The sequence below is a fragment of the Neurospora tetraspora genome, assembly GCF_033439725.1.
Source record: "Neurospora tetraspora strain CBS 560.94 chromosome Unknown B0H65scaffold_2, whole genome shotgun sequence".
NCBI classification, from domain to species: Eukaryota; Fungi; Ascomycota; class Sordariomycetes; order Sordariales; family Sordariaceae; genus Neurospora; species Neurospora tetraspora.
In genome coordinates this window covers 1-23,493 of record NW_026944384.1, presented here as the reverse complement: position 1 = coordinate 23,493, position 23,493 = coordinate 1, and the positions used below count along the sequence as shown (strand labels likewise).

The 23,493-nt window shown below is 53.2% G+C and overlaps 8 protein-coding genes across 8 annotated transcripts; 5 read left to right on the top strand and 3 right to left on the bottom strand.

The window, feature by feature from the left end:
* Positions 1 to 182: 182 nt before the first annotated feature.
* Positions 183 to 1,397, top strand: B0H65DRAFT_85554 (uncharacterized protein). Its single transcript, XM_062831489.1, has 3 exons — positions 183 to 545; positions 619 to 889; positions 960 to 1,397. Exons 1-3 carry the CDS (start codon positions 403 to 405, stop codon positions 1,134 to 1,136), a joined length of 591 nt encoding a protein of 196 aa, XP_062683662.1. The 5' UTR covers positions 183 to 402; the 3' UTR covers positions 1,137 to 1,397.
* Positions 1,398 to 1,658: 261 nt separating this feature from the next.
* On the top strand, positions 1,659 to 5,941 carry B0H65DRAFT_506029 (porphobilinogen deaminase, dipyromethane cofactor binding domain-containing protein; the record flags this gene model as incomplete). The annotated part of the gene is made up of 8 exons (XM_062828036.1): positions 1,659 to 1,926; positions 1,992 to 2,828; positions 2,913 to 3,121; positions 3,227 to 3,681; positions 3,727 to 4,032; positions 4,313 to 4,317; positions 4,489 to 4,562; positions 4,811 to 5,941. 8 exons carry the CDS (start codon positions 1,659 to 1,661, stop codon positions 5,939 to 5,941), a joined length of 3,285 nt encoding a protein of 1,094 aa, XP_062683661.1.
* A 165-nt stretch (positions 5,942 to 6,106) lies between these two features.
* Positions 6,107 to 7,498, bottom strand: B0H65DRAFT_454569 (glycine cleavage H-protein-domain-containing protein). The gene is made up of 2 exons (XM_062826200.1): positions 6,924 to 7,498; positions 6,107 to 6,790 (listed from the first exon to the last, which is right to left on the bottom strand). Exons 1-2 carry the CDS (start codon positions 7,027 to 7,029, stop codon positions 6,387 to 6,389), a joined length of 510 nt encoding a protein of 169 aa, XP_062683660.1. The 5' UTR covers positions 7,030 to 7,498; the 3' UTR covers positions 6,107 to 6,386.
* Positions 7,499 to 8,853: 1,355 nt separating this feature from the next.
* On the top strand, positions 8,854 to 10,334 carry B0H65DRAFT_85354 (P-loop containing nucleoside triphosphate hydrolase protein). The gene is made up of 3 exons (XM_062831487.1): positions 8,854 to 9,772; positions 9,830 to 9,904; positions 9,957 to 10,334. Exons 1-3 carry the CDS (start codon positions 9,005 to 9,007, stop codon positions 10,053 to 10,055), a joined length of 942 nt encoding a protein of 313 aa, XP_062683659.1. The 5' UTR covers positions 8,854 to 9,004; the 3' UTR covers positions 10,056 to 10,334.
* Positions 10,335 to 12,402: 2,068 nt separating this feature from the next.
* B0H65DRAFT_85373 (uncharacterized protein) lies at positions 12,403 to 14,049 on the top strand. Its single transcript, XM_062831488.1, has 2 exons — positions 12,403 to 12,817; positions 13,468 to 14,049. The coding sequence occupies exons 1-2, from the start codon at positions 12,607 to 12,609 to the stop codon at positions 13,947 to 13,949; spliced, it is 693 nt and encodes a 230-aa protein (XP_062683658.1). The 5' UTR covers positions 12,403 to 12,606; the 3' UTR covers positions 13,950 to 14,049.
* A 1,127-nt stretch (positions 14,050 to 15,176) lies between these two features.
* B0H65DRAFT_85334 (uncharacterized protein) lies at positions 15,177 to 19,370 on the bottom strand. The gene is made up of 3 exons (XM_062831486.1): positions 19,042 to 19,370; positions 18,813 to 18,959; positions 15,177 to 18,738 (listed from the first exon to the last, which is right to left on the bottom strand). The coding sequence occupies exons 1-3, from the start codon at positions 19,141 to 19,143 to the stop codon at positions 15,496 to 15,498; spliced, it is 3,492 nt and encodes a 1,163-aa protein (XP_062683657.1). The 5' UTR covers positions 19,144 to 19,370; the 3' UTR covers positions 15,177 to 15,495.
* Positions 19,371 to 19,635: 265 nt separating this feature from the next.
* Positions 19,636 to 20,603, bottom strand: B0H65DRAFT_85306 (uncharacterized protein). The gene has a single exon (XM_062831485.1). The coding sequence runs from the start codon at positions 20,396 to 20,398 to the stop codon at positions 19,715 to 19,717; it is 684 nt and encodes a 227-aa protein (XP_062683656.1). The 5' UTR covers positions 20,399 to 20,603; the 3' UTR covers positions 19,636 to 19,714.
* Positions 20,604 to 20,614: 11 nt separating this feature from the next.
* B0H65DRAFT_420682 (transmembrane amino acid transporter protein-domain-containing protein) lies at positions 20,615 to 22,620 on the top strand (the record flags this gene model as incomplete). Its single annotated transcript, XM_062824296.1, has 8 exons — positions 20,615 to 20,896; positions 20,961 to 21,046; positions 21,110 to 21,151; positions 21,209 to 21,341; positions 21,392 to 21,822; positions 21,874 to 22,169; positions 22,231 to 22,287; positions 22,346 to 22,620. 8 exons carry the CDS (start codon positions 20,615 to 20,617, stop codon positions 22,618 to 22,620), a joined length of 1,602 nt encoding a protein of 533 aa, XP_062683655.1.
* Between the last annotated feature and the right edge of the window lie 873 nt (positions 22,621 to 23,493).

The window sequence follows — 23,493 nt, the reverse complement described above, 5'->3', positions numbered from 1 at the left end:
AGATAAAAAGAATTAGTTACGACGGTGTGTCCCAAGACGACGGACAAAGAGCCCATCGATGGGTTTATCCGTTGCATCGCTGGCGCCAAGACTCCCGTGTAAGTCGTCGACGACATCATTGATGGTATCGTCCAATGGCAACAGGTCAGGATCGGGAAAGGCGCTCGAAAAGATCAGGGAGGGGAGCTCCTATCCCGTTGGGCAGAGGACATCAGGGACATAACCCGTGTGTGACATAATGAAATCGATTTGGGGGTAACACAAGACCCTATTTATGATGGAGTGATTCCCTCTAGCTACCCTTTAACCGTGTCAACAAACGACTTTGACCGATTTGCCTCTACACTTGAAGTGCAAGATACAAACAACATATAGACACCCATTGTTATATCAATCTTCACAATGCTAGCCTCAAGAACCGGAGCTTCCATCCTGCGATCAGCAGTCCGCCAGCCCATGGGCAACCAACTGGCTTTGACACGCTCCGTTGGCCAAAGAGGATACGCAACTTTGGGCAATGTTCACAAGGCAAGCGACCGTACATGGTATGTTTTTCTTCTCTGTCTCCTAGTGTCAACATGACCATGAGTAGTACGCACGCAGCTAACAATTCCCTAGGCTGCTCACCTCCCTCGGAATCTCTCTCCCTATCGGCTTCTACCTAGTGACAAACGGATCAGCAAAGAAGAAATCTGTCGGTCACGGAAAGGAACACGAAGGATACAAGAGCCACGACGAACACAAAGAAGAACAGGCAAGCGGGAACCAAACAGACGACAAGGAGAAGCTGAAAGAGACCAGTTCGGACAATAAGAACACGGAGTTCAAGACGGATGATGAAAGCAGCCCCAAGCAGTCAAATCAAAGGGACAGGTTGAAGGATGACGAGGTGAGTGAACCCAAAGCCAATCGCTTGTAAGTGATGAGAACTCATGCTGACTGGTATGGCCATCTTGCAGTCGGCCGGGGACATGGGAACCGTCTCGGAAGGTTCATCTGACGCAGGACCAAGTAAGCCCGCTGCACCATCGGCAGAGTCGTCGTCGGAGCCAAAAGATTCTAAAAGCAGCAAGTCCGGCCTACCCGATTCACTACCCGGTGCCAGCTCGACCGAAAAGGCCATCGGCAGGGAATGAAGTGGAGCATGTTGAGCTATCTGGGCGTGGACGAGGGGAAGCATGATTTGCCCTTGTGCAAGAAGGAATGAGTGAGTGTGTATGTTATAATTGTCAAATTTATTCTGTTATTCTGGCGACCGCGATCAATCAAAAACACATCACGGTTGTTACTTACTGAGCATATCCTGGACAAGCTTCGATGACGCAATGCCATTTGAACCTGAAGGAGAGTTCGGCATGTCGCGGAGTCGAAGCAGGCACAGCTCGATGCCGACACCTACTCTCACGAACCAAAACACCAAGTACGAGGAAAGACCACATGGCAAGCAAACAAAGCGTGCGTGCTTGAAATAGGAACTTAGCAGACTTCAGTTTCACCTCGCCCTGTAAAACCGCCATCTTCCTTCGCGGAACACTTCTCCAGTTCATCCCAGCCACTCATTTGCCCTCGGCCATCATCCCAGCATAATCCCTTCACAAAACTAGCATCATTATTTTCCGCACATCCAGTCGTTTCCCCCATCATCGTCCACACTCGCAATGGCGGACCGAGAGATGTCGACCAAAACAGAAAGTACATCCTCCAGGCTGCCGGAAATCCCAGAAAATGACTGGAAAATCAGTCTCTATGACGCCGGCGACGATATGGACTGTCCCCGAGCATGTTTCCTTCCCTGTGATATGTTCGGCCGCACCCGCTATCGATTGAACTTGATTAGACAGGGCCACGATCCTCTCGATCTCACCGATTACAAAGACTTCAATCCCACGTGTTGGAAGTTTTTCGGGCTGTGCACTGGGGGTTTCTGTACGTCTTGCACTCCCTCTTCTTTTCCCGCGCTCGACCTGTGACCGTTGGTTAACAATAACAAGATATCGGCAGCGGCATCTACACCGGCAGAGAGACGACCAGGATCCGTCAAAAGTACGGCATCAAGGGCACAGCAGGAGACGACATAACGACAGGGATTCTCTGCCAGCCATGTTCCTTGATTCGGAATGACCTCGAGATCCGCCAGCGTGAGAGCATGAAACAAGAGGCCGATCTCCCACCTCCGAGGCCTCTTGGCGAGGACTACCAGCCCATCTTTGCCATTAAGCCTGATGGCTACAAGTCGGAGCCGCGGATGACTACTCCAAGAGGCATTTTGAAGCCAATCACGTCTCCGGAAACCTCATCGCCGCCGGACGGACAACCCGCTCTGCGAGAAGTACGCTTCCACGAACCAGGGCAGGGAAATGCACCCAATGTGGCTGCGTCGTACCCTACTGAAGTCGGCCATGTCTCTCAGTCTCCCATCAGCACTAGGACCGAGGCTGGCCCTTCGAATGTCAACCAACGACGCAGCAGAGAGGGAACTCTGACTCCTATCGATGAAGGAGACAGCCAAGCTGCGGAAGAAAGGAAGAAGAGCACCATCTTGGGCCCAGCAATGAATACCTTCCAGAGAACGACAAGTCCGCCTGTCATGCACGTCACCACCAGTAACGCCCCTATCCAGGCGCCGGTCCCCACGCGCGACCACGACAGATCTGCACCTGCACAATTTCCAGTGATAGAAGCGCGCGTACCATCCCCTGAACTCTCTCGAAAAGCACCCAACACCGGAAAGCCCCGCACTCCGGTCCGCAAGTCCCGCTTCTCCGAGGACTTCGAGGCGCCCTCCGCCGACGTGATGTTCTCCAATATTCCAGACGCTGCCCCAAGCAGTTCACTCAATGCTCCCCCACGCCTTCCGCAACTGCCTGGCGCATTCGACACTCCAGCTATGCCACCCGCAACCGTTCCCGCAGGCTCCCCTAAAGTTCCTACTCAGCTTCCCCAACTCCCTGGCGCATTCCCTTCATCTTCACACTCCGATACACCAAATATGAAGCCACCCGCTCTTGAACAGCTTCCCGCCCTTCGTGACGTGGCGAACCAGTCACCCAAGGTGTTCACCATTGAGCAGGCGGAGGCTTCGATTCCAGAAACGATCCAGGACCGGGTGGACGAAGCGCGAGTCGGTAATCATCCTCATCATGACATCGCCCAAGACCCTCAACTCGAGACCCTCCCTCCTAGAGATACCCGCCACCACCTCAACATCGACGAGCAATTAGCGTAGGACGTCGCTCGTTCGCAACCTCATGATCTGGGCACCGATACAGTCGTCGGAGTACCTCCTCAGGGAGGAGCTCACGATATCGGCGCCGATACCGTTGTCCCCTTGCCGGATCAACCAGAAGCCCATGGTCTGCATATGGATCCCAAGGTTGCTCTAGCCGCCGCCAGGGTCAGAGACCACCCCATCGAGTCAGATCCCCGCATCAATTCGCCCAAACCGACCTCATTCTGCGACCACAAAATTGCCGAGGACAAGCACCTTAGGATTCTCAGGACGGGGAGCCCGTTCAAACATGGGATTCATCTCGACCAGCGCGTCGCAACTCCTCCAGCTTTGGTGCGACCGCATGATCTCCTTGAAGACTGGCAAATCGCCACGCCCAGTCCCAACCCGGGTCGCGAGAACCACAACCTGGCCGCTGACGCCAGGATTGCGAGTCCGGGTCTGGGCTCAAGGTTGGGTCTAGCAGGTGGAAGACCGCATTCCCTTCGCCACGACAGTCGCGTTGGAACGCCGAAGCATTCAGGAGAAAATGTTCATGATTTGACAGCGGATGCCAGAGTGCCGTCTCGTGATCTCCCGGCGGCTGATGTGAGGGCTGATGTGAGGGTGCCAACCGGGACCGAGCCGGTAAGTCCAATGGCAAAGAGTCCGGAACCGAGGAGTCCTTCGCCCAAGAGACCGGCTGCTGCTAGTCCGGCGTTGAGCGCGTCCAGTATCAGCATTGGCATGAGGGCGCATCAATTGCTGGAACACTTTTTGGAGAGAGATCGGAAGGGTGCGGAGCGGAGGAGTGGGAATAAGTCGTGAGCTGGTGGTTGTCTGACGGAGTGAAAAACAGCAATTGGAGGTTTGGCGGTGTTGAGCTTCGAAGCCGCAGGGAGCTGGCAAAAGAACTTGGGGTGAGAACGCCCGGCAACAGAATTGAGCATGACCTAGGATAATAACGGGATTGATGGCCGAGATGGGTCGGTTGGAAAACAAACGGATACCTGCAAACAAAAGCTTTAATCATTAGTCTTAATCATTAGCATCAGATACCTAAAATTCGAGTAATCGGTATTTCTCTAGTTGACGGGTTGGTAGTAATTGTGAGGTGGGTCGGGTGGAAGTGACCCATGTGTCGTGAACACGGGCACAGAATGGCCGGCGTTGTGCGCGGAATGCTCTGTTTCGCGATTTTGCTCACCTACCCTCCAGTTTCTGACCTACCCTCTCGACCGGTCGGGGTGTGGCTCGTGCCAACCGATGCCGCCCGGCAGTGAGGGCGGAGAAGCCTTGTTCTGTATCGGTGCCGGAGGCAGCGGACCCGACCCCGCCGGCTCCGTCTCACAAAGTGGGTCCGCCCGCGACATCTGAACTTTCCCCTGTCCGAGGTCTTGGCGGCGGGGTGGTCCCCGCTGTCCCCGGCTCCAGATTGCGAAGTTGCCCCTCTGTTACAATTCCTGAGACGGCTTCCTTCCCCAGACTTTCACAGCTGACTCGACTCATTCAAGAAAGGACGTTTTGAGTTATCGAAACCGCAGGATTTCCCAGAATCCGTTTTCTTCCAACAAACAACTTTCACAAAAGCTAAGGCAGCAGAACCGTCTTGCGACCATTCGCGATACTCACCTTCGCAACACCATCTGTCACTCCTCACCAACACATTCACACATACACTCAAACACACTCAACCACACCACCACAACCATAGCCAAAATGTCCGAACAAAAACAAACAGTCCACATCGGCACCCGCCGCTCCGCCCTCGCCCTCCGACAAGTCGACCTCGTCATCGCCGCCCTCCAGCCTCACCACCCCAACGTCCACTTCCAAGTGCACGCCCTCGCCACCCTCGGCGACAAGAACCAAACCGCTTCCCTCCCCTCCCTCGGCAAGGGCCTCTGGACCAACGAACTCGAAGCCAAGTTATTCAACAACGAAGTCGACTTCATCGTGCACTGCCTCAAGGACGTCCCCACTACTCTCCCCGAGGGCGGCAAGATTGGCGTTGTGACGGAGCGCGAGGACCCAAGGGATGTGGTGGTCATGAAGAAGAAGTGGGCGGAGCAGGGCAAGTACAAGACCCTGTCTGACCTGCCCGAGGGCGCCATCGTGGGAACCAGCTCCGTGCGCCGCGCGGCGCAACTGCGCAGACGGTACCCCGGGTTGGTGTTTAAGGATGTGCGAGGCAACATCGAGACGAGAATGAGGAAGTGCGACGAGGAGGATTACGATTGCACCATTCTCGCCGCGGCGGGTTTGTTGAGGATGGGGTACGATGAGCGCATTGCGCAGTGGTTGGATTCGACGACGGAGGGTGGAGGCATGTTGCATGCGGTTGGACAGGGCGCGCTGGCGATGGAGATCAGGGAGGGCGACGAGAAGACGCTGGAGATTATTAAGCCGTTGTGTCATGAGAAGACCATGCTGGCGACGTTTGCGGAGCGCGCGGTCATGAGGAGCTTGGAGGGCGGGTGCAGTGTGCCGATTGGTGTTGAGACGAAGTGGGTGGGTGAGGATCAGTTGCAGCTTAAGGTGACGGTGGTGAGCTTGGATGGAAAGGAGAGTGTGGATGGGCAGAGCGTGGAGGTGATCAAGACGATTGAGGAGGCCGAAGAGATGGGTAAGAAGCTGGCGGAGGACCTGGCGAAGAGGGGCGCGCAGAAGATCTTGGACTTTGTCAACCAGGGTCGTGCCTCGGGTGGTGCGCTCAAGGTTGGCGATCTCTGAGTCCGTTCTCTGATGTTTTTGTACGATAAAGAGGGACGAAAAGTTGGCGCGATGTTTTTGCGGGCGAACCAAAAGCTAGAGGTATGCGAGGCGCAACCCCGGGAATCTACGATCTGCTCGATGTTATCCATGCATGCACATATTCCGGTATGACACTTCGATGGGTTCTGTTTCATGCATGCTTGTCCGATGAACTCCAATTCGATGTATGCATAAACTACCAAACACCGCCCTTCGCCTTCCGATGATACAAGTACTTCTTTGGGCGTACTTCTTAGGCCCCCCCATGTTGTCTAAAAGCAGGTTGAACTGTCCGAAATTGAGTTGATCCCCGTAACCATTTCCCCGGGTTCCGTCATAAATAGCCAAATATACACCAAGCATCATTAATCTTTTTCCGTCAAGCGCCCCCTGTTTTGTTATCTCTTGCGTAGTAAAGAATTGTTTAGTGGTCCTCGGCGGCAGTGAACTCCTTGTAGGCCTCCTCGTCCATGAGCTTCTCGAGATCCTTGATGCCCTCCTCGCTAACCTGAACCTTAGCGACCCAACCGCCGCTGGCAGAGTGGTCCTCGGGAACCTTGTTGATCGTGGAGGGGCTCTCCTCGAGGGTTAAGTTAGAGGCGATGACCTTGCAGCTGATGGGAGCGTTGATGTCGGCAGCAGACTTGACGGACTCGACGGCGCCAAGGGCATCGCCGGCCTGGACCTCCTTGCCCTCCTCGGGGAGCTCGACGAAGACGACGTCGCCGAGGGCCTTGGCGGCGTAGCTGCTGATGCCGACGTAACCGGTCTTCTTGTCGTCGGAGAGCTCGATCCACTCGTGCTCGCGGGTGTACTTCCTTAGCTCATCTGTTGTTGTGGTTGTGCTGGTTAGCATGTTGTTGCGATTGCGCGCGCATGTGTTGTGTGAATCATGGCGCAAATGAGAGACTCCGCTATCGGGAAGCGCATCGGCTGATGGAGACGGGAACGGGTAGCTCACTGTTGGCAGTAACGGAGAAGGGGCGCGCAATGCGGACGGAGCTCTGGGCGAAAGCAGAGACGACGGAAGGACGAGCAATCCTGAGGCAGCGAGCAATTGAGGCCATTGTGACGGTTGGTGGTTGAGAGGAGGGGGTGGACTAGGGTGGACGGAGGGCGTGTATATCGGCTGGGCTTGGTGGTGTAGTTGTTAGTGTTCAATCAATGCACCGGCCAGAAGTTCAGAAAAAGGCACAGACGGGACCCGGGGTGCATCCGTGCCAGAGGTCGAATGACGACAAAAACGGGCTGCCGGCCACCCGACAAACGGCTAGACTCGGGGCCAGCAGCTGTCAAGCCCGGCTTGCCAAGACCACGGAACCGAGCAGCGGGAGTCACAGTCACGATGGTACTTCGGCAGTCGAATGCAACCCAGATTATGTAAGCCACCAGGAAAGCATGGCGAGGCATGGCTGGCCGGGCCATCAAGGTGGAACGGGCCGGATCTGGGGAAGATCAATAAAACAAAAGCACGTCACCGGTCAACACATGGCAGACTTGCAAATGGAGTGTCCACTGTTGACTGTCCACCCCCCGGGACATTGGACGGCACTCGGCGCGTGGGTGGGCTCAATGGGCAATGGGCAATTGGCAACGGGAAAGACGGTGGAAAGTCGCAAGTGAGCGATGCACGATGCTATGGCTTGCTCTGACATGCAGCCTGCCATAGGTTGATTCATCCGATGAGGTTCAGACGCTGCAAGGGCCCGAGTGTGGATGTCTTGTTAACGTATTGGTCTTGGAGTTATCGCTATCTCTGGTCTTCAACGGTTGATGTGCAACACAACCGAATAAGCCCCTCGGTCGGTGTCACCATGCCCTTCTGCCACTGCATATCTGACTGCCGTGTCATGTCAATGTGAGACGAGAGAGTTAGACGAGGAGGGTTGCCTTGATATTGCCGGGTGCCAAATCCCCTTTCAGCTGTCAAAGACTTGTTGTTTCGGCGCGGGGTTCGTCTTATCGTGATTGTCATGGCAATATCTCCTGGCCCAAATTGGAGACCCAAAACATTCGACATGGTACTAACTGCCTATCGCCACATGCTCGTTCGGGCTTGTCGTCAACACAGCTGAATATTTTCACAGTTTGATTAAAAAGGAGCCACCCATGCAAACGGAGAACGGAGCAGCCGCAAGCGCGCACACATGAGGATTGAGATCTTTTGACGCCAACGACTCCAGCGTGAGAGGAACAGGCGCCCAGCCAAGCCAAGCCAGCCAGCGGATCCACGTTCTGCGATTCTCAAGTGGAGTCTTCGTCTGATCGATTCGACGAGATTCACCCGAAGCGGATTGGAGCTCCTCCCCCTTGGTCCGTGCGTACCTAGCAAGTTGCAACTCCATTTCCCGTCATCGTCCTGTCCGTCACTCTGCTGCCCGTCAGCGCCGCCAGCCCTGCACAGCGGCAGCACCAAAGCAGCCTTCAAGCACCAACGACCAGGTCCCGCCCTTGCGGGAGTGTCTAGCTTCTAGCCAAAGCCAACATCAATCGCGCCGGTCCAACTCCTTGCATGGCATCTCGCAGCATTTGAATCCACTTCCATTCATTCTATCGATTCATTCCATCTCCATTCCCACTTCCATCTTCCACTGTTGCTGCAGCATCACTACTCCGCCCGCACTCAGCTGCCATCATCCATTCGTCGCCGTCCGCAGTCCGCAGTCCCCAGAGCCTCGTGAAAGCCACAAGGTGCCCAGGCAGTTGTCGACTATTGCACCATCCCCGATTGCGTTGCATCTTCCACGACCGACCAGGCGAACCATAGCTGTCTGCCTCCAGGTAGCAAGCAAGAAACGAGCAGCATACAAGCAAGCAATTAAGCCGAACACCAACCACACCACAAACGGACGACGACAAACCGATCGCTTAATCCCTCCCGTCCGACCCCTTTGGGCTTGTCTTACTCTCGTCCGCACAGACAACCCATCTCGACGGCCGAGCCTCCCTGCCTACCCCTCCCTCTCATCCACTGTCAAGCTGGACCTCTCGCCCTTCTCCGCGGGGTCCCCGGGCCAGTTCCTCGATAACAACAACAGCAACATGGACACCGTGGTGATGGATCACGATCAAACCATTAGCCCAAAGGAGGCTCAGCTTCCCCATAACAACATTCCAGATGACAACATGGGTGGCCTCGAGGATTCACCCCAGATAACACCCGACCAAAACGGCTTCCCAGATCGCCATTATCAACAAAACTTCGACCAGAACCTCAACAGCTCACCACGGTCATATTCGCAACACGACAACTTCGACACAGACCGATATGCCACACCACCAGCACCACAGGCCTCGATATCACGACCGCCCTCGGGTCTCGGAGGCCAGAACCCATCCCAATCCGCAGAACACGGCTCTAGGACAGCCGCCGGTGGGAGTTCGAGCGAGCAGGCCAACGGGCGCAATCATGTCGTGATCAAGGTCGGCATGGTCGGTGATGCGCAGATTGGCAAGACAAGTTTGATGGTCAAATACGTCGAAGGGAGCTGGGACGAGGACTACATCCAGACTCTGGGCGTCAACTTCATGGAAAAGACCATTAGCATCCGCAACACCGAGATTACCTTCAGCATCTGGGATCTTGGCGGCCAACGCGAGTTCGTCAATATGTTGCCGCTCGTGTGCAACGATGCTGTGGCCATCCTGTTCATGTTCGACCTGACCCGCAAGAGCACGTTGAACAGCATCAAGGAGTGGTATCGCCAGGGGCGAGGATTCAACAAGACGGCCATTCCCGTCCTGGTAGGCACAAAGTACGATCACTTTGTGAACCTGTCGCGGGAGGAGCAGGAAGAAATTTCCAACCAGGTAGGATGAGGTGTCCGTATACGGCAAAGTTCCTGCTTGCTGACATTACTTTTCCAGGCTCGGCGATTCGCCAAGGCGATGCGTGCGGCACTGATCTTTAGCAGCACGAGTCACAGCATCAATGTCCAAAAGGTAGGTCGCACTTCGCTTGCCGTAATTGGTGCAGAGTCTGACTGTTTCGCAGATCTTCAAGATCGTGCTATCCAAAGCCTTCGATCTAAAATGCACAATTCCCGAAATTAGCAACGTTGGCGAACCACTTCTCCTGTATCAGTCTGTATAGGTCGATGAGTAAGCTTGACCTTGTCAACAGCCTTTGCGACAACCGTGCGAGCGGCCTCCTCCGACGATCTGCAATTTGCATTAATACCCCTGGCTGGCGACGGAGCGATGGCACACGTCGAGTACTTGTAAGGGTCACTCGACCACGACAGAGGACACCAGAGCAACGGACTACCGAAGCGCCGTCCTCGATGCACATATTCGCCTCATAACCCCCATGCCCACACTTCCTCAAGGCAACTCCACACAACGGGGCAGTAGCATTTTGTGACCTTTCGGGTTGTTATTGAGCAAATCAAGCACAATGGAGGAGAATGAGCGTGTGTGGCGCTAAAAATAAGACATTTGTAGTCTTTGGAGTCTGTTGTAAGAAATGGTTGGTTCGGGACAGATGATACGAAATGGGCATCTCGATCCGATATAAGATGGGGAAGGGCATTCTATACCAGGCACACGGAGCACAAGGAATACGTGGGGTGTCCCCTTGGTCGTTCAGGCGTGGAACCGTCCCCGGTACAGGTAAAAAGGGACTGGATGTTTAGAGGTATTCTTTGGTTGTATGTGTTTTAATTCCTTGTTGGCAGTCAACATATCGGTATTTCCCTATATCTTCTTGGCATTCTCCTTTTCCTCTGCACGTATCCATCTATTCATCCTTAAGTGTAATACCAACGGCAGAAGAACAGTCCACAACAACAGTCAGTCAAGCTCATGCCTAAAAACGATCAAAGTGAAGACGACGACCAAAAAGACTACTACTCGCTCATCCATGCATCATCTATGCCTCTTGTTTTTCGTCACCATTCTCCCCGTTCTCGGCAAGAGGAATCAACCAAAATGCACATCGCTCATAACCAGAGGGCGGGGGCGATTGCCAGTCCAAGAATTGAAAAACGGAGATTAAGGCCATTGCGTGTATGAATACAGGCAGCAGGAACAGGCTCACGATGTTGATAATCGGTATAGCGATGATGAAGAAAAGCATCTTTATAGCGAAGGGTACCTTTCGTTGGACCATTTTGATGAATGTAGCGATACGGTATAATTACGGTGATGTTTGTTTGTTTCTGTTGGTGGTTGTCGATAGCCTTTATAGTAGTGTTGATAGTTGGGATGTAAGAAGTTGATGTTGGTGTCGATTGAAATAGAATGGGGAAAAGAAAAAGAGAACGGGACGGGAAATTATACTTGTTGAGGTGGCCTCCGGTTGTACCGTAGAAATTCGGGAAATCCGGACATGAGGGCCTCCAATAATTCCCTTCTTGCGCGCAGATATGACTGTACCAACTTGCATGCGTTCAAATGCACAGAGTCGGACATGACCCATATAGGACTGCTGGCATATCGGCGTCCAAGACCGATGGCATGGAACACTACCCGCCTTTTCCCAGCAGAAGTCCAGAGACATCAGCCATTCCTCGGGTTTGCCTCGGAACTGACAGCACGTATCTTCCGGCATATTGCTCAGTCAGTCTACCACACAATTAACTACTTGCCAGAAGCAAATGGCTACGGCGGCTGTATATCCGAACTTCGCACCCGCGTTCCCAAAACATATCGCTGAACGAAGTGTCACCGGAATTGAGACATGAAATCGCAAAGGTGAGCTTCATCTCCCATGACCGGAAAGAGCGCGAAGGCCAGAACCAAGAAATGACGTACATTGCATATTTGTGACCTGACACGGTCGGTTTTCCCAAATGTTGTTGTTCTTCCCAATATGGTTCCCGTACTCCCACCTGCGGATGTCGCAGTAGACAACGGAACAAGCATACGCAAACCTCGAGAACCGTACTCGAACCTCATCCCCGGATGCCAGAGGCTAGTCAGACATTTTCACCCTTCCCCTTGCGGCTGACACATTGCACGCGAGGACAATGCGAGGTTGTCAGAAGTTCGTCCCTCCCTGCCCTGCCCGTGATCTGTTACCTCGTGCCCGGCCAACTCAGATGCCGCGCAATCGCTGACCGAGGATAGTCGTTCACGTCCAACCCTTTCATCGTCTCTTGGGACTGGAGCTCCTCGTACGCGTGCCACATCAACAAGCATGGTGCTTTATTTGTCAAGTAATCACGATCCACCCATCCGTCACCAACAAATGCCCGGCAGCCAACAACCATGCCCCATTTCATCACCGAGAACATCAAGTCTGCCGGCACATCGAGCTCGTCCAATGGGTTCCCGACACTGTGGATTACGTCCGGAAATTCGGCGCTTTGGAAACAGTCTCTTTGGCCGCCCAAGGCGTGGGACTACGACGTGACCAAGGTATCGTCGTCTGTGGTTGGGGAGGCACCGCAACTCGAAGACGTCGGACAACTAGAGGGACTTTGACATGAATTCGCAAACGAAGCTCTCCAAACGGTCTTTCCTTCCGGCCTGACGAATCTCAATCTGCAGCCAGAGAGAGAAAAAAGGATGGAGGAGGTTAAAAGCATCCACGATCACATCATCACATCCATTGAGACATTCCCCTTTTCCAAAACCACGGCCATCTCGACCAGCAAAGGAAGACACAAGGCCTCAGCTAACTTACCACACCAACCGAGACCATGAAGTCCTCCATCGCCTTCTACTCCGCAGCCCTCTTCCGCCTGGCACTAGGCCAGAGCACCGCAGGATCGGGCACGACGTTCTGGCAAGCCGCGGCGCCGTCGAGCACCGCCCCGAGCACTTGGACCCCGAGCACGCCGGCTCCTCCTGGTCAAGCGCTGTGTGGGCAAGGGTTCACTTATTGCGGGTATATCCTCAGGGATCATCAAAGTAAGTCTTCGGCCCCGAAGTGACCTCGTATTTTATTCGCTTTCTACTCGCTCTCTTCTCGCTTTATTCTTCCAGTTTTCCTCGCCGTCTTCTCATCTAACTCTTAATTTATTTATATTATTCTCTTCACTTCATTATTAACAGCTTTTCACTCTCTCTTCACTCTCTCTTCACCCTCTCTTCACCCTCTCTTCACCCTCTCTTTACCCTTTCTTTACCCTTTCTTTACCTTTTTCTTACCCTCTCTTTACCCTTTCTTTACCCTCTCTTTACCTTTTTCTTACCTTCTTCTTACCTTCTTTTTACCTTCTCTTTACCTTTTCCTTACCTTCTTCTTACCTTCTTTTTATTATAAATTTACCTTAAATTCACCCCAAGTTCACCTTGAGTTCACCTTCCTTTCACTTTTCCTTTACTTTATATTCCCCGTATTCCGGTCTTCCCTTTTTCTTTCTCTCTCCCTTTCTTGTTCTTCCCTTTCCCGCCCTCCTCCCGGCCGTCGCTACATCCCGTCTTCGGACAACCGCTTCAGCGTCCAAGAAATTTCTGTGCCCCAATCGCTCCCACCCACATTTCCCACTCCTCCTTACAGCCACCGACATCCCGTGTAGCACCTAGGCTCCGACCCCAACTAACATCTCCCTCCTCAGACTTCAAAGAAGAAGACGTAGTTAAAGCCTACTGCGCCGCCTCCAAGGGTAACTGCGCCAACGGCAAAACCAAAACCGACCCAATCCAAGGCCTCTACGTCTGCCTCCCCGCCAACGCCAACCCGAAGGAAGATGCCTCTGCCATGTCCCAATCCCAATCCCCGAACCCGCACTACGACTCCTCTTCCGCCCCTATGTTATCCGGCAAATCCATCTCCGGTCTCTCCCGCTTCTTCAGCATCCTGTCCTCGCGCACGCATATGAACCATGCCGTTCATGAGAACATGGATGGGAATGGCAAGGGGATGATGCATGCCAGACAGGCGCCGGCATCGTCAAACACGACGAATGCGGGGAATGATGGTGGTAGTTGCAATACGTTGGCTACGGCGGGGAATAGGATTGAGTTGTTGTGTGCTTGTGGAGGAAATTGTTTGAACCCGGTGTCGGATCATATTGGGAGGTGTGATCAGTCCTGCTAGTTAGTGTCGGTGTTAGCATCTAAAGAAGTAATCTCGGGGGGATAATGGGAAATGCAGAGATTGGGGATCGAGAAAAGATGGCGGAGATCAAAAATGTCTTGTTTTCCTTACTGGTTCAAGTTTTTTCTTGTCCAGTTGTCTCATTGCGAGGCGGCTGTCTATAGATTAGTCAATCGAACAGTCATTTCATGCTTGACATCTATACTAGATATGATAGCTGTACAGTATTGACGATGCCGGCGACATGTTGTGATGACTTCGACCGATGAAATTCGCATGTTCTGAGGGTTTGGCTGCAATTTGACCATGAATCTCCGATGTCCACATCGTGATAGACATCTTGACCAAACAAACTGACCGTCATCACGTTCGCCCCACGGGATGTAGTGCAGCAGAGTCGGGGAAACAGACAGGAACTGACCTCCACTCCCCAACGGGTATCTTCTTTTCCAACAAGAGAACGGCAGCAACCCACATCGAAGTAGCGAGAAACCTTGGTCATATGCGGTATCGCCATTTCCACGTTTTATCAAAGTCGCTAACGACAACTGGGGAACTCATGCTCCTCTCTACAGCAACTCATTCTCGCATGCATGATGCAAGCCCGCCTTGAATGTTCAAAGCACACGTCAAAGGTGACAACTTCCAAGATGAGCAATCAGGAGTCAAAGCCACCACCAAGATTCAACCGACCAACATTGTGTTTCACCACTCACAGGAATACTCATATGGGTCTCTGACACCTCCGAGCTCCTGACAGAATCCAAGCAAGCATCGTACCTTTCCTTTTACCAAGGGAACTGATGGCCATGGCAAGGAACACCAACAGAGCGAGAGAGCAGGTAAGATTCAAGGTGACAAAATCAGGACATAAATGGACGAGTGAATCCCTTGATGGTACTGAATAAGTCAAGCAGTTTTCGCGATGTCATGATGCCTTCATACCAGACAACACCATACCAGACAACACCATGACACACTTCTTCAACGTTTTCCCAGAACAAGCGTACAGTTTTGCCAACCTTACTAACAACTAATTTCCCGCCCAAGCAAGCTCTGTGTTGTCATCTCCCAGTTTGGCAAGAACTCCCAACGTGACTGTCCATCCAGGGACATCATCATGAACACACAAAAGCAATCTTATGAAAGCCACCATTGTATAAGGTACTAACTGTCATCTGGCTGTTTTCCATGATCGCTTGTGCTCGTGACTGATGTCAATGTCCATCATGTAAATCTGTACACTATGTACAACGACAACGACGGCAAGCCTAATACCATTTTCCCAACCACCAGAAGCAAGGGGCCCAAGCACGAAAGAAGCAAAGAACCAGAAGCCAGATAGGAAATCAAGCAACAAAAAGCTGAGACATTACAAAATTTTCATACCAGCCAAACTAGTTGTCCTCTTGTTTTCATGAAGTGACTGACTGCCCAGAAACAAAACCCTCAACGCCGCCAAACCATGTCCCATGTTTTCCCAAACTCGTACAACCAGGAAGTATCCGTATTATACTCTAACAGATTTCCCTTTCCAGGTCGCCCTTCAGATACTCCCAAACTCCTCCTCATCAATCATCCTCCCCAGAATCAAACTCTGAATAACCAACTCATCACTCAACGCCCTGATCTTCTTCAACGGCGGCTGCTTCTCCGCCTCGGTCGGCTCATACACGTACCCAACGCTCTGCCTCTTCCTCTTCTTGCTCTTTGTGCTCTTCCCGCCGCCACCAGCACCGACACCACTCGCACTGGCACTGGCACTGGCACTAGCATTGCCGGCATCACTTTCCCCTACCATAGCAGCAGGACTCGTGAACAACTCAGCCCCATCCGTCTTCCCATCAACATAGACCCAATCATACGGTTTCCCCTTTCCACCTTCCGCCTCCTTCTCCGCCCTCTCCAGCTCCATTTTCGCCTCCTCCACGCCCCCTACCCGCCTCAACTCCGCCCCAAGCACTCTCGCCAAGAAGACATAAGCCATCTTCCTCCCTTCCTCTTGCTTCTCCTTCTCCTTCTCCTTCTGAGTCTTCCTCCCTTTCTTATCTCCCCCGCCCGTGCTCATGACAAGGAGTATCCTACTTCCTCCTAGCCACCTTCCTCTTCTCCCCACCGTTTCCACGAGCTCTGCTGTCCTGGCATCATAGGGCTGCAAGTTGCGTGAAAGGATGGCATCTCCCAAGAAGGCAGACTGTCCTGCGGCAAGAAGGTAGGGCGACCAGTCGATTATTGAGTTGGAAGAGAGGCAGGTGAGAACCCAACGGGAAGCGAGAATGGGAAGCCCGAGAGCGAGGGCTTGCATGTACTTGACTTTGCGGGAGTGGCCATCGGCTATCAGGGCTGTGAAGCCGGTAGAGTTGCCGCTGCTGTTCAGGAGGAGGTCGTTTGTTCCGTCCGAGGGTGGCGAGGAGTGGGTTTTGTCTGTGGATGCGGCTGGCTGGACGGGGATGGGCTCGAATAACTCGTCGAATCCGTTGTCGAGGATACGGCCACCTGCTTGCTTGATGCGTCTCTCGATGTTGGACGCGGTTTCCATGCGTGCCTTGTACTGGTCCGCGCTCTCGCCTGTTCGCCTAGACTGGAAGGATATTGCAAACGCCATGCCTTCAAAGATCTTCGACCCACGCTGAGCGGGAGCGGTCATGGATGATGCTCTGCTGGGTTTAAGCAAGGAACTGCGAGACATGCGAACGCTATGATCCAACGTGGGTATTGTGGCTCCAGAGACGGACAACTCATCGGCAGAACTGGACAGCCGTCTCTCGACCCGTGCCGAATGGCGCAGGCTCTCTGTTGAACCAGTTTTCGGGTGTTTGGGCAGGCGCCCAGCAGCGTCACGCCGAAGGTTGTTCACAGGCGCTGGGGACGAGCTACCAAGATCAGGCCTGGTAAAACTGGTCGAAGCATCTCTTGCCGGCACAGCACTTGACGGAATGACGGGCGTGGAAGATAAATTCGATAGATCCGAGGTTGTCTGAACAGCATCATCGACGGCAGACGACGACACTCTGGCCTTGGTTGTTCTCACCGTGCTCGATGTCGGTATTTTTGCTACCTGATCTGCAGCGGACGAGACCCTCTTCTTTCTACTTCTTCTTTCGAACATCGGCGGCGACGAAGAGGGAATGTTATTGGAGGGTGCTGGTAAGGTCGGGAGTTGAGAAGACGAAGGAGGTTCATGCGCGGATTCCTCCTCAAGCAGGTTCTCAGCTGGACTCGTTTTTGGATCCGCACCCGCACCGGAAGTATCAGCTGGCGGTTTCTCGTGAACTGGCGAAAGAGGTCTGGGTGCTGGACGTTGGCTCGGTCGTGGGATCTTGAAGACGGCGTCTGGCTTCGGTGCCGGATCCTCATCTGGCCCAGACTGCGTAGACTCGTCATCGACCGCATGCGCCGCAGCAGGCTTGGCCCCCTGTCCCTGAGAATCTTCTACCGTATTTGGTATTGCTGGTTCCTCATCCCCATGCTCCGGCTCTTGCGTCGCCAGTTTCGCTTTGCCACGCCTGTTCTTATTGGATGACGGGATCTCAACATCATCTGACTTGGCCACCCGCGGAAACCGGATCTCAGTAAGCTGTTCCAAGGCAGCCTTTTTCTTCAACTTTGCCTTTCTGCGCCTGACTATGGATGTTTCTGTATCTTCATCGTTCGGAGGGCCTGGGGGATCTGATCCCGCTATCGAACTTGACCACCGCTCCTGCGATTTATCCGTCGGCTCATAGCTGGCAAAGGGACGTTGTGCAGCCTCCTTATTTTTCTTGGGCGGCTTTGTTTGCGGCGATTCCGGAATCACCATGTCGTCTTCCAAGGCACCAGGGCCAGGGCTTGTGAGCCTTCGTTGCGTTGCCCTGGGTGGAGGTACATCAGGTAAGGCAGCTGGGCTTGATAGTGCATTATGCGCTGGCGATGAACGCAGACCCCGGGCTCGCAGTGGCGACGACACAGCCAAGTTCGGTGATACTGTGTGATGCATGAAATCTGAGGGGGAAGGGCGCGAAGAGGTCGGACTGGCGAAGGCTTTTGCGGCAGAAGAGAATTGGGTGGCTCCGAATAGCTGCGAAGGGCCAAGTAGTTGCGATTTGCCTTGGCGGAACGGATTGTTCTCTGAGACGGGAGTCTCAGGCACCTGCCGGGCAGGCGAGGCCTGTTGTTTCTGCGAGTGTATGTTCCGCAGGCACGCGATGCTGCCAAAGTCAACGCGGCCAGACCCATCCTGTGTCCTTGAGGTGGTTTTGTTCGTGGCGGGAGTGTCGAGAAGTCGTGATCCTCGTGGTTCGGGAACTGTTGTCGTAACAGAGGCTGGCTCCAGAGAAGGGCTGCTTGCGCCAAGTTTTGGCGAGCTTCGAAGAGTATCTCTGGTTTTCGCTTGTGACGCTGAAGCAACATATCTCTCGTAGCTCCTTCCGCCGTTCGATTGTGTCGTCTCGTTGGAATGGGCGGAAGGCTGCGTTTCGGCCTGCTTGTGTTCCTCTGCCCTTTCGGCCTCTTCCGTTCGCAGCTGTTCCTCCTTATCCAGCTTCTCCTGAGCTTCTTGGCGCGCCTTTTCTTCCGCTTCTCGCTTCTCCTGCTCTTCTTTCTTTTTATTTTGCCTTTCCTTTTCCTCCTGCTCCCACTGAGCGGCTATCGAAAAGAGTTGGGACGGCTTGAACCATGAAAGCTTTGGCTTTTTTGCCTCTTCCCGTTCTCGTTTGCGTTCTGCAGCCTGTCGGGCCTTCCATGCGCGGTACGCCTCCATATCGATCGGTTTGTTTTCGGTGAGGTCGTCGGCGGGGCGAGAGTTGCGGATCTGTGAATTTGTTCATGTTAGCCCAGCCATCGCCACGGCACAATCGTGTTAGCATTCCGAGGAGAGTTGCGTACCCTGTCCTCCTCTGATTGTGTCAGGGGAGGGAACAGATCCACATCCCTTTGTTTTCTCGGTTTACTCATGGTCGGAAGATGCGCTGAGGATGGTTTCGAGGACGATGACGGATTCGAGATTGTTGGCGGCGGGCGGATGTTGCTTGTCTGAGAAGCGCCAAGACGCCATGCGGTTAGCAGGTCGTCGAAATTGCGGTAACTGGGAAGTGAGAAGTAGGTGATGACATACTTGGCCGGCGCCGTAGGTTTTCATGTAATCATCGAGGACAGCTTGGGTGTCGAGTGATTCGGTCGCGTCGTGGTCGCGGTTGTTCTTGAGCGCGTTGGACATGGTGACGTTTCAGTGGCCCAAGGCTCGACGCTAGTGTCTGTAGGTGCCGACGGATGCATGCGACCCTAGGCATTCGTATCCGATTCGAGCGCACTGTGTCCGGACAGGCGAAAGTTGCGTGAGCGGTCTGGACAGTTTCGACTCTTGCCGCGCAAACATTTCAGGATGTACTCTGCTCAATCGGAATCATGGCTTGCTGGTTTGCCGACTCGCCGTCAAGGTTGTTGGTTCGGCTAAAGAGGGATTGCATCAAGGGAAGGTCGAGAAGCACGGTGCGGCGGCGCGACGAGAGCGCGCTGTCACGTGCACGTACAGTCGTGAAACCACCGGCTTCTGATAAGATAAAGCATGCACGTCATTGATCTTGCCCCACACCTCAGCCACAGCTCCAGCCACATCTCCAGCCACCCCCATGCTCGACCCCACTTGCGTCTGTGCCGTTGCCCGCCGCGGAGGGTTCGTCCCACTTGGATTCGTCTTGGCAAGGGACCCTTCCTCAGTCGGACTTCCGTAACCAAACTCGGACTTGATCAACGAAGCTCAAAACATAAGCACATGTTGTGACACTCGCTCACCTACCATTCAAAAAGCGCGCCCAAGTGACACAAACCGAAAGGATATACAGCTTCACCGCTACCGCATTCTCAACCTCAAACGAAGTGCCATATTTCTTCGTCTTCCAACGCGGGTGGGCGTATTTGTCAATGGAAACTGTAATGCTGCGGATCTGTGATGACATGGGTATGATTGCGTCATTCAGCCACGGGAACGCGTGCATGTCAACATTGATGTTTCCGGACAAAAGAACCCTTTCTCGGCTCCCTTGTGCTACTGAGCCAGCTCCTTGGCTAAAGCTTATATGAACGGACCGCTTGCGTATGTCATATGTATCCGAAGAGATGGATCGGCCCGGAGCAAAAAGGCGTCGACGTCCATTGACGGCACTTGTCGCTTCGAAGCTGTCCATGGCCTGAGCCGGGAGCTGTCGTGCTCCTGTGATAAGAAGGAAGGCACGAGAACGATAGGGCAACAACCTGACATACGAACAGAATGAGAACGTCGGCACTTTCCATATACGAAATGGGTGAGAAGAATGGCGTGCTCGATGCACCATGATCAACGTGCATTGGACAGCGAGCAGGACAGGAAATAAACCAGAAACCCACAAATATGTATGAAAAGCACGGCGTGTGTAACAAACGGCAAGATGTTCCGGCGAATGTCGCCTCCAACCAAGCCCTCGATCCCCGTGCATTCTTCAGATTGTTTTCGGCCGGAGAATGTAACCACATCATAACCTCCTTTAACCCCTTCCTACAACTTTCCACTGTCATCTGCCTCTATCCAATTCTGTATCCACCACAGACATGCAAGACTCTCGCTCTTACTTTGCCATCTAAAACATCGTCTCCCAACATTACATTGGCTTTCTATTTCACAAGTTAACCTCGGACATACCCCCACCTAAGCAATGTCGGCCCGCACGCCAAGTCCGCCTCGGGAGAAGGGGAGGGATAAGTCTCGGATCGACGATGCCAACGCGAGTACAGCTTTTACGGAGGATGTTCGCCCCGGCCTCTGGTCATGGACCAAGCTCGACGATACGACCGCCGTCGGTCCTCGCATCGGCCCAGTCCTACAAAGCGTATTCATCGCCAGCTCCGACAGCAACGACAGCCTTGTTTCCCCAGAACGGCAGCACGAACTTGAAAAAGGAAATGCTATCCAGTACCGCACATGCAGTTGGCAAAAGGTCTGTAGCAGCTCAACCACCGATTGCAATCATCAAGAGTTACCAACTGACCATCAAGCTGAAGACTGCCGCGCTGCTCTTTTCCGAGTACATTTGCTTGGCTATCATGAGCTTTCCGTGGTCATACAGTGTCTTGGGTCTTGTTCCTGGGTGAGTCGAGACCCCGCAACATGGAATCCAACACGAAGAAACGCAGCCGCTCACAGTTCACAGATTAATCTTAACGGTGGTCGTATGTTTGGTCGTGCTCTACACGTAAGCATTATTACAGTTCTCCGTCTTATGTGGCTACATATGCTAATTCGTACATAGCTCATTGGTCTTGTGGGAGTTTTGTCTACGCCATCCCGAAGTCCGGGACGTCTGTGATATCGGCCAAATGCTGTTCTGGAACAAAAATTGGGCTTGGTGGGCCACTGCCATCATGTTTCTGCTCAACAACACAGTAAGCCGGTTACCGATTCACCACACGGACTGCAAACTAACAGGCAACAGTTTATCCAAGGCTTGCATGTCGTCGTGGGCGCCGAATATCTCAACACCATGACCGGCACAGACCCGCGTGTCGCTTGTCGGACTGTCAGCTTCGGCATTATTGTCGCGCTTGTCTGCTGGCTCTGCTCACTCCCACGAACATTCAATACGTTGTCCAAGCTTGGAGTATTTTCTGCTTTCTTTACCTTTATTTCTGTCCTCCTTGCTGCCGCCTTTTCTGGCGCACAGAAACACCCAGCTGGCTATGATCCCCGCCCATCATTCACGTCAGACTCCGGAGTAGCGTCAATCGGAGGCAGCCCCATCGTGACCGCCTTTCCGGTCAAGTCAGCGTCCTACATTGCCTGTTTCAATGCCTTTCTCAACATCTCTTATACTTTCATCGGGCAAATCACACTCCCCAGCTTCATCGCCGAGATGAGAGAGCCAAAGTGAGTGCCGCCGTTTTCCATGGCCCCAATATCTGACTAACGAGCACGCAGGGACTTCCCAAAAGCCTTATGGGCTTGTGCCATTGCCGAGGTCATCCTGTTCAGCGTTGTCGGAGCGGTGATTTACGCGTACACCGGAAACCAGTACATGACTGCACCTGCCTTTGGTTCACTCCAAGAAACGTACAAGAAGGCTGCCTTCTCGTTCATGATTCCGACCATCATTTTCTTGGGCGTCCTGTACGCCTCGGTTTCGGCACGTTTCATCTTCTTTCGCATCTTTAAGAACTCCCAACATAGGACCGAGCACACGGTTACCGGATGGTCAACATGGGCGGCTATTCTTCGTGAGTGACTCCCTTTCTCCCGAGCAATTTCACTCTAATGTCATGCTGACACCAGTCAAAGTGACAACATGGATTGCCGCTTTCGTAATTGCAGAAGTCATTCCATTCTTCTCCTCCCGTGAGTCTCCCAATACCATACCCCGAGCCAAAGTACGACCAACTAACCCCAACACTAGTCCTTTCCCTCATGTCATCACTCTTTGACAGCTTCTTCGGCTTCATCTTCTGGGGCGTTGCCTACTTCCGGATGCGCAAAGCGGACTCGACAGCCGGCATTGCAAGAAAGAGAGGCATCGGCACCATCCTGCTGGGGGTGACCAACCTCATCATCATACTCGTTGGCTTCCTCTTTCTTACCTTTGGGAGCTATGCGAGTGTGTTGGGGATTTTGGAAGCGTATGAAACGGGATCAGTCAGGAGCGTGTTTTCGTGTGCGAGTAACGGTCTTTGATGGGAGTCATGTGTGTTGGGTACGGGCTCCCGCAACTGGAAGGAAGTATACAAAACCTTCCTCGTCAGCCGTTGACCAACACCAAAATGTTTGCCCGAGGGGCATTGTTTATGAAAGTAATACAAACCAGCGATCCTTGGCTATTTCCCGGTATTTTTCCACTTTTTACTTTCGTCGTTCTACTGCCCGTCCACTTCATATCTCGGTATGATGCAGCCTTCGAACAGAATACCTGTCCTGCAACACATCACAAATCTACGATGCCGTTTCCAGCCGATCCTCAACCATCTTCTCACCACGACCGATCGGAAGTGGTTATCTGGAAGGTATTACCGCCAACTGACGGAAGTCGCAACGGAGAGAGGAAACGCGGAAATTAGAAGGAAGAAAGAAATCTCGATTTGGCTGCAACATGCTCTCATCACGACCAAATTCATCTTCTCGTTTTCGACAACCAACCGTGGCGATAGCTCAAGAACCGACCAGCGCCGCAAGTACATATGTGCGAGAATCTCGTACTAGATGACATTGCGAGAGACGGATCCCAAATCGGCAAGCAACAACCATCATCGCGACTGCCGCCGCCATTATCATCAACCTACAGAGGAACCCGGAGAACACTATTCCTCGTATTCCACCATGTGCTACAGGTGGCTGCACGCAGAGTACGCTTCAAGAAACTGAAGCGCTGCGAGGAGAAGTACCGGCCTTTCATCATCGAGTGCGAACCTGTAAAGGAAGCCAAACATTATTGTGATGTCAGATTGATAAAAGAGCCAGTCAAAATCACAGTCGAGTGCAGCCGCCACAATCAGGCACGACTGGAGGAGTTCGGAAGACTGTTCAAAGAACACGTCGAAAACTGGGCGAAAG

Excerpts from the sequence above, each read along its gene's own strand:
- B0H65DRAFT_85334 (XM_062831486.1), bottom strand. The coding sequence starts at position 19,143 with ATGTCCAACGCGCTCAAGAACAACCGCGACCACGACGCGACCGAATCA. Across the intron at positions 18,960-19,041 it reads AAACCTACGGCGCCGGCCAA|ACAAGCAACATCCGCCCGCC; the intron begins GTATGTCATCAC and ends GGCGCTTCTCAG. Across the intron at positions 18,739-18,812 it reads CACAATCAGAGGAGGACAGG|ATCCGCAACTCTCGCCCCGC; the intron begins GTACGCAACTCT and ends ACAAATTCACAG.
- B0H65DRAFT_85554 (XM_062831489.1), top strand. The coding sequence starts at position 403 with ATGCTAGCCTCAAGAACCGGAGCTTCCATCCTGCGATCAGCAGTCCGC. Across the intron at positions 546-618 it reads AAGGCAAGCGACCGTACATG|GCTGCTCACCTCCCTCGGAA; the intron begins GTATGTTTTTCT and ends ACAATTCCCTAG. Across the intron at positions 890-959 it reads ACAGGTTGAAGGATGACGAG|TCGGCCGGGGACATGGGAAC; the intron begins GTGAGTGAACCC and ends GCCATCTTGCAG.
- B0H65DRAFT_454569 (XM_062826200.1), bottom strand. The coding sequence starts at position 7,029 with ATGGCCTCAATTGCTCGCTGCCTCAGGATTGCTCGTCCTTCCGTCGTC. Across the intron at positions 6,791-6,923 it reads CTTCTCCGTTACTGCCAACA|ATGAGCTAAGGAAGTACACC; the intron begins GTGAGCTACCCG and ends CCACAACAACAG.
- B0H65DRAFT_85373 (XM_062831488.1), top strand. The coding sequence starts at position 12,607 with ATGAAGTCCTCCATCGCCTTCTACTCCGCAGCCCTCTTCCGCCTGGCA. Across the intron at positions 12,818-13,467 it reads TATCCTCAGGGATCATCAAA|ACTTCAAAGAAGAAGACGTA; the intron begins GTAAGTCTTCGG and ends CTCCCTCCTCAG.
- B0H65DRAFT_85306 (XM_062831485.1), bottom strand. The coding sequence starts at position 20,398 with ATGCACGGGGATCGAGGGCTTGGTTGGAGGCGACATTCGCCGGAACAT.
- B0H65DRAFT_85354 (XM_062831487.1), top strand. The coding sequence starts at position 9,005 with ATGGACACCGTGGTGATGGATCACGATCAAACCATTAGCCCAAAGGAG. Across the intron at positions 9,773-9,829 it reads AGGAAGAAATTTCCAACCAG|GCTCGGCGATTCGCCAAGGC; the intron begins GTAGGATGAGGT and ends TTACTTTTCCAG. Across the intron at positions 9,905-9,956 it reads ACAGCATCAATGTCCAAAAG|ATCTTCAAGATCGTGCTATC; the intron begins GTAGGTCGCACT and ends ACTGTTTCGCAG.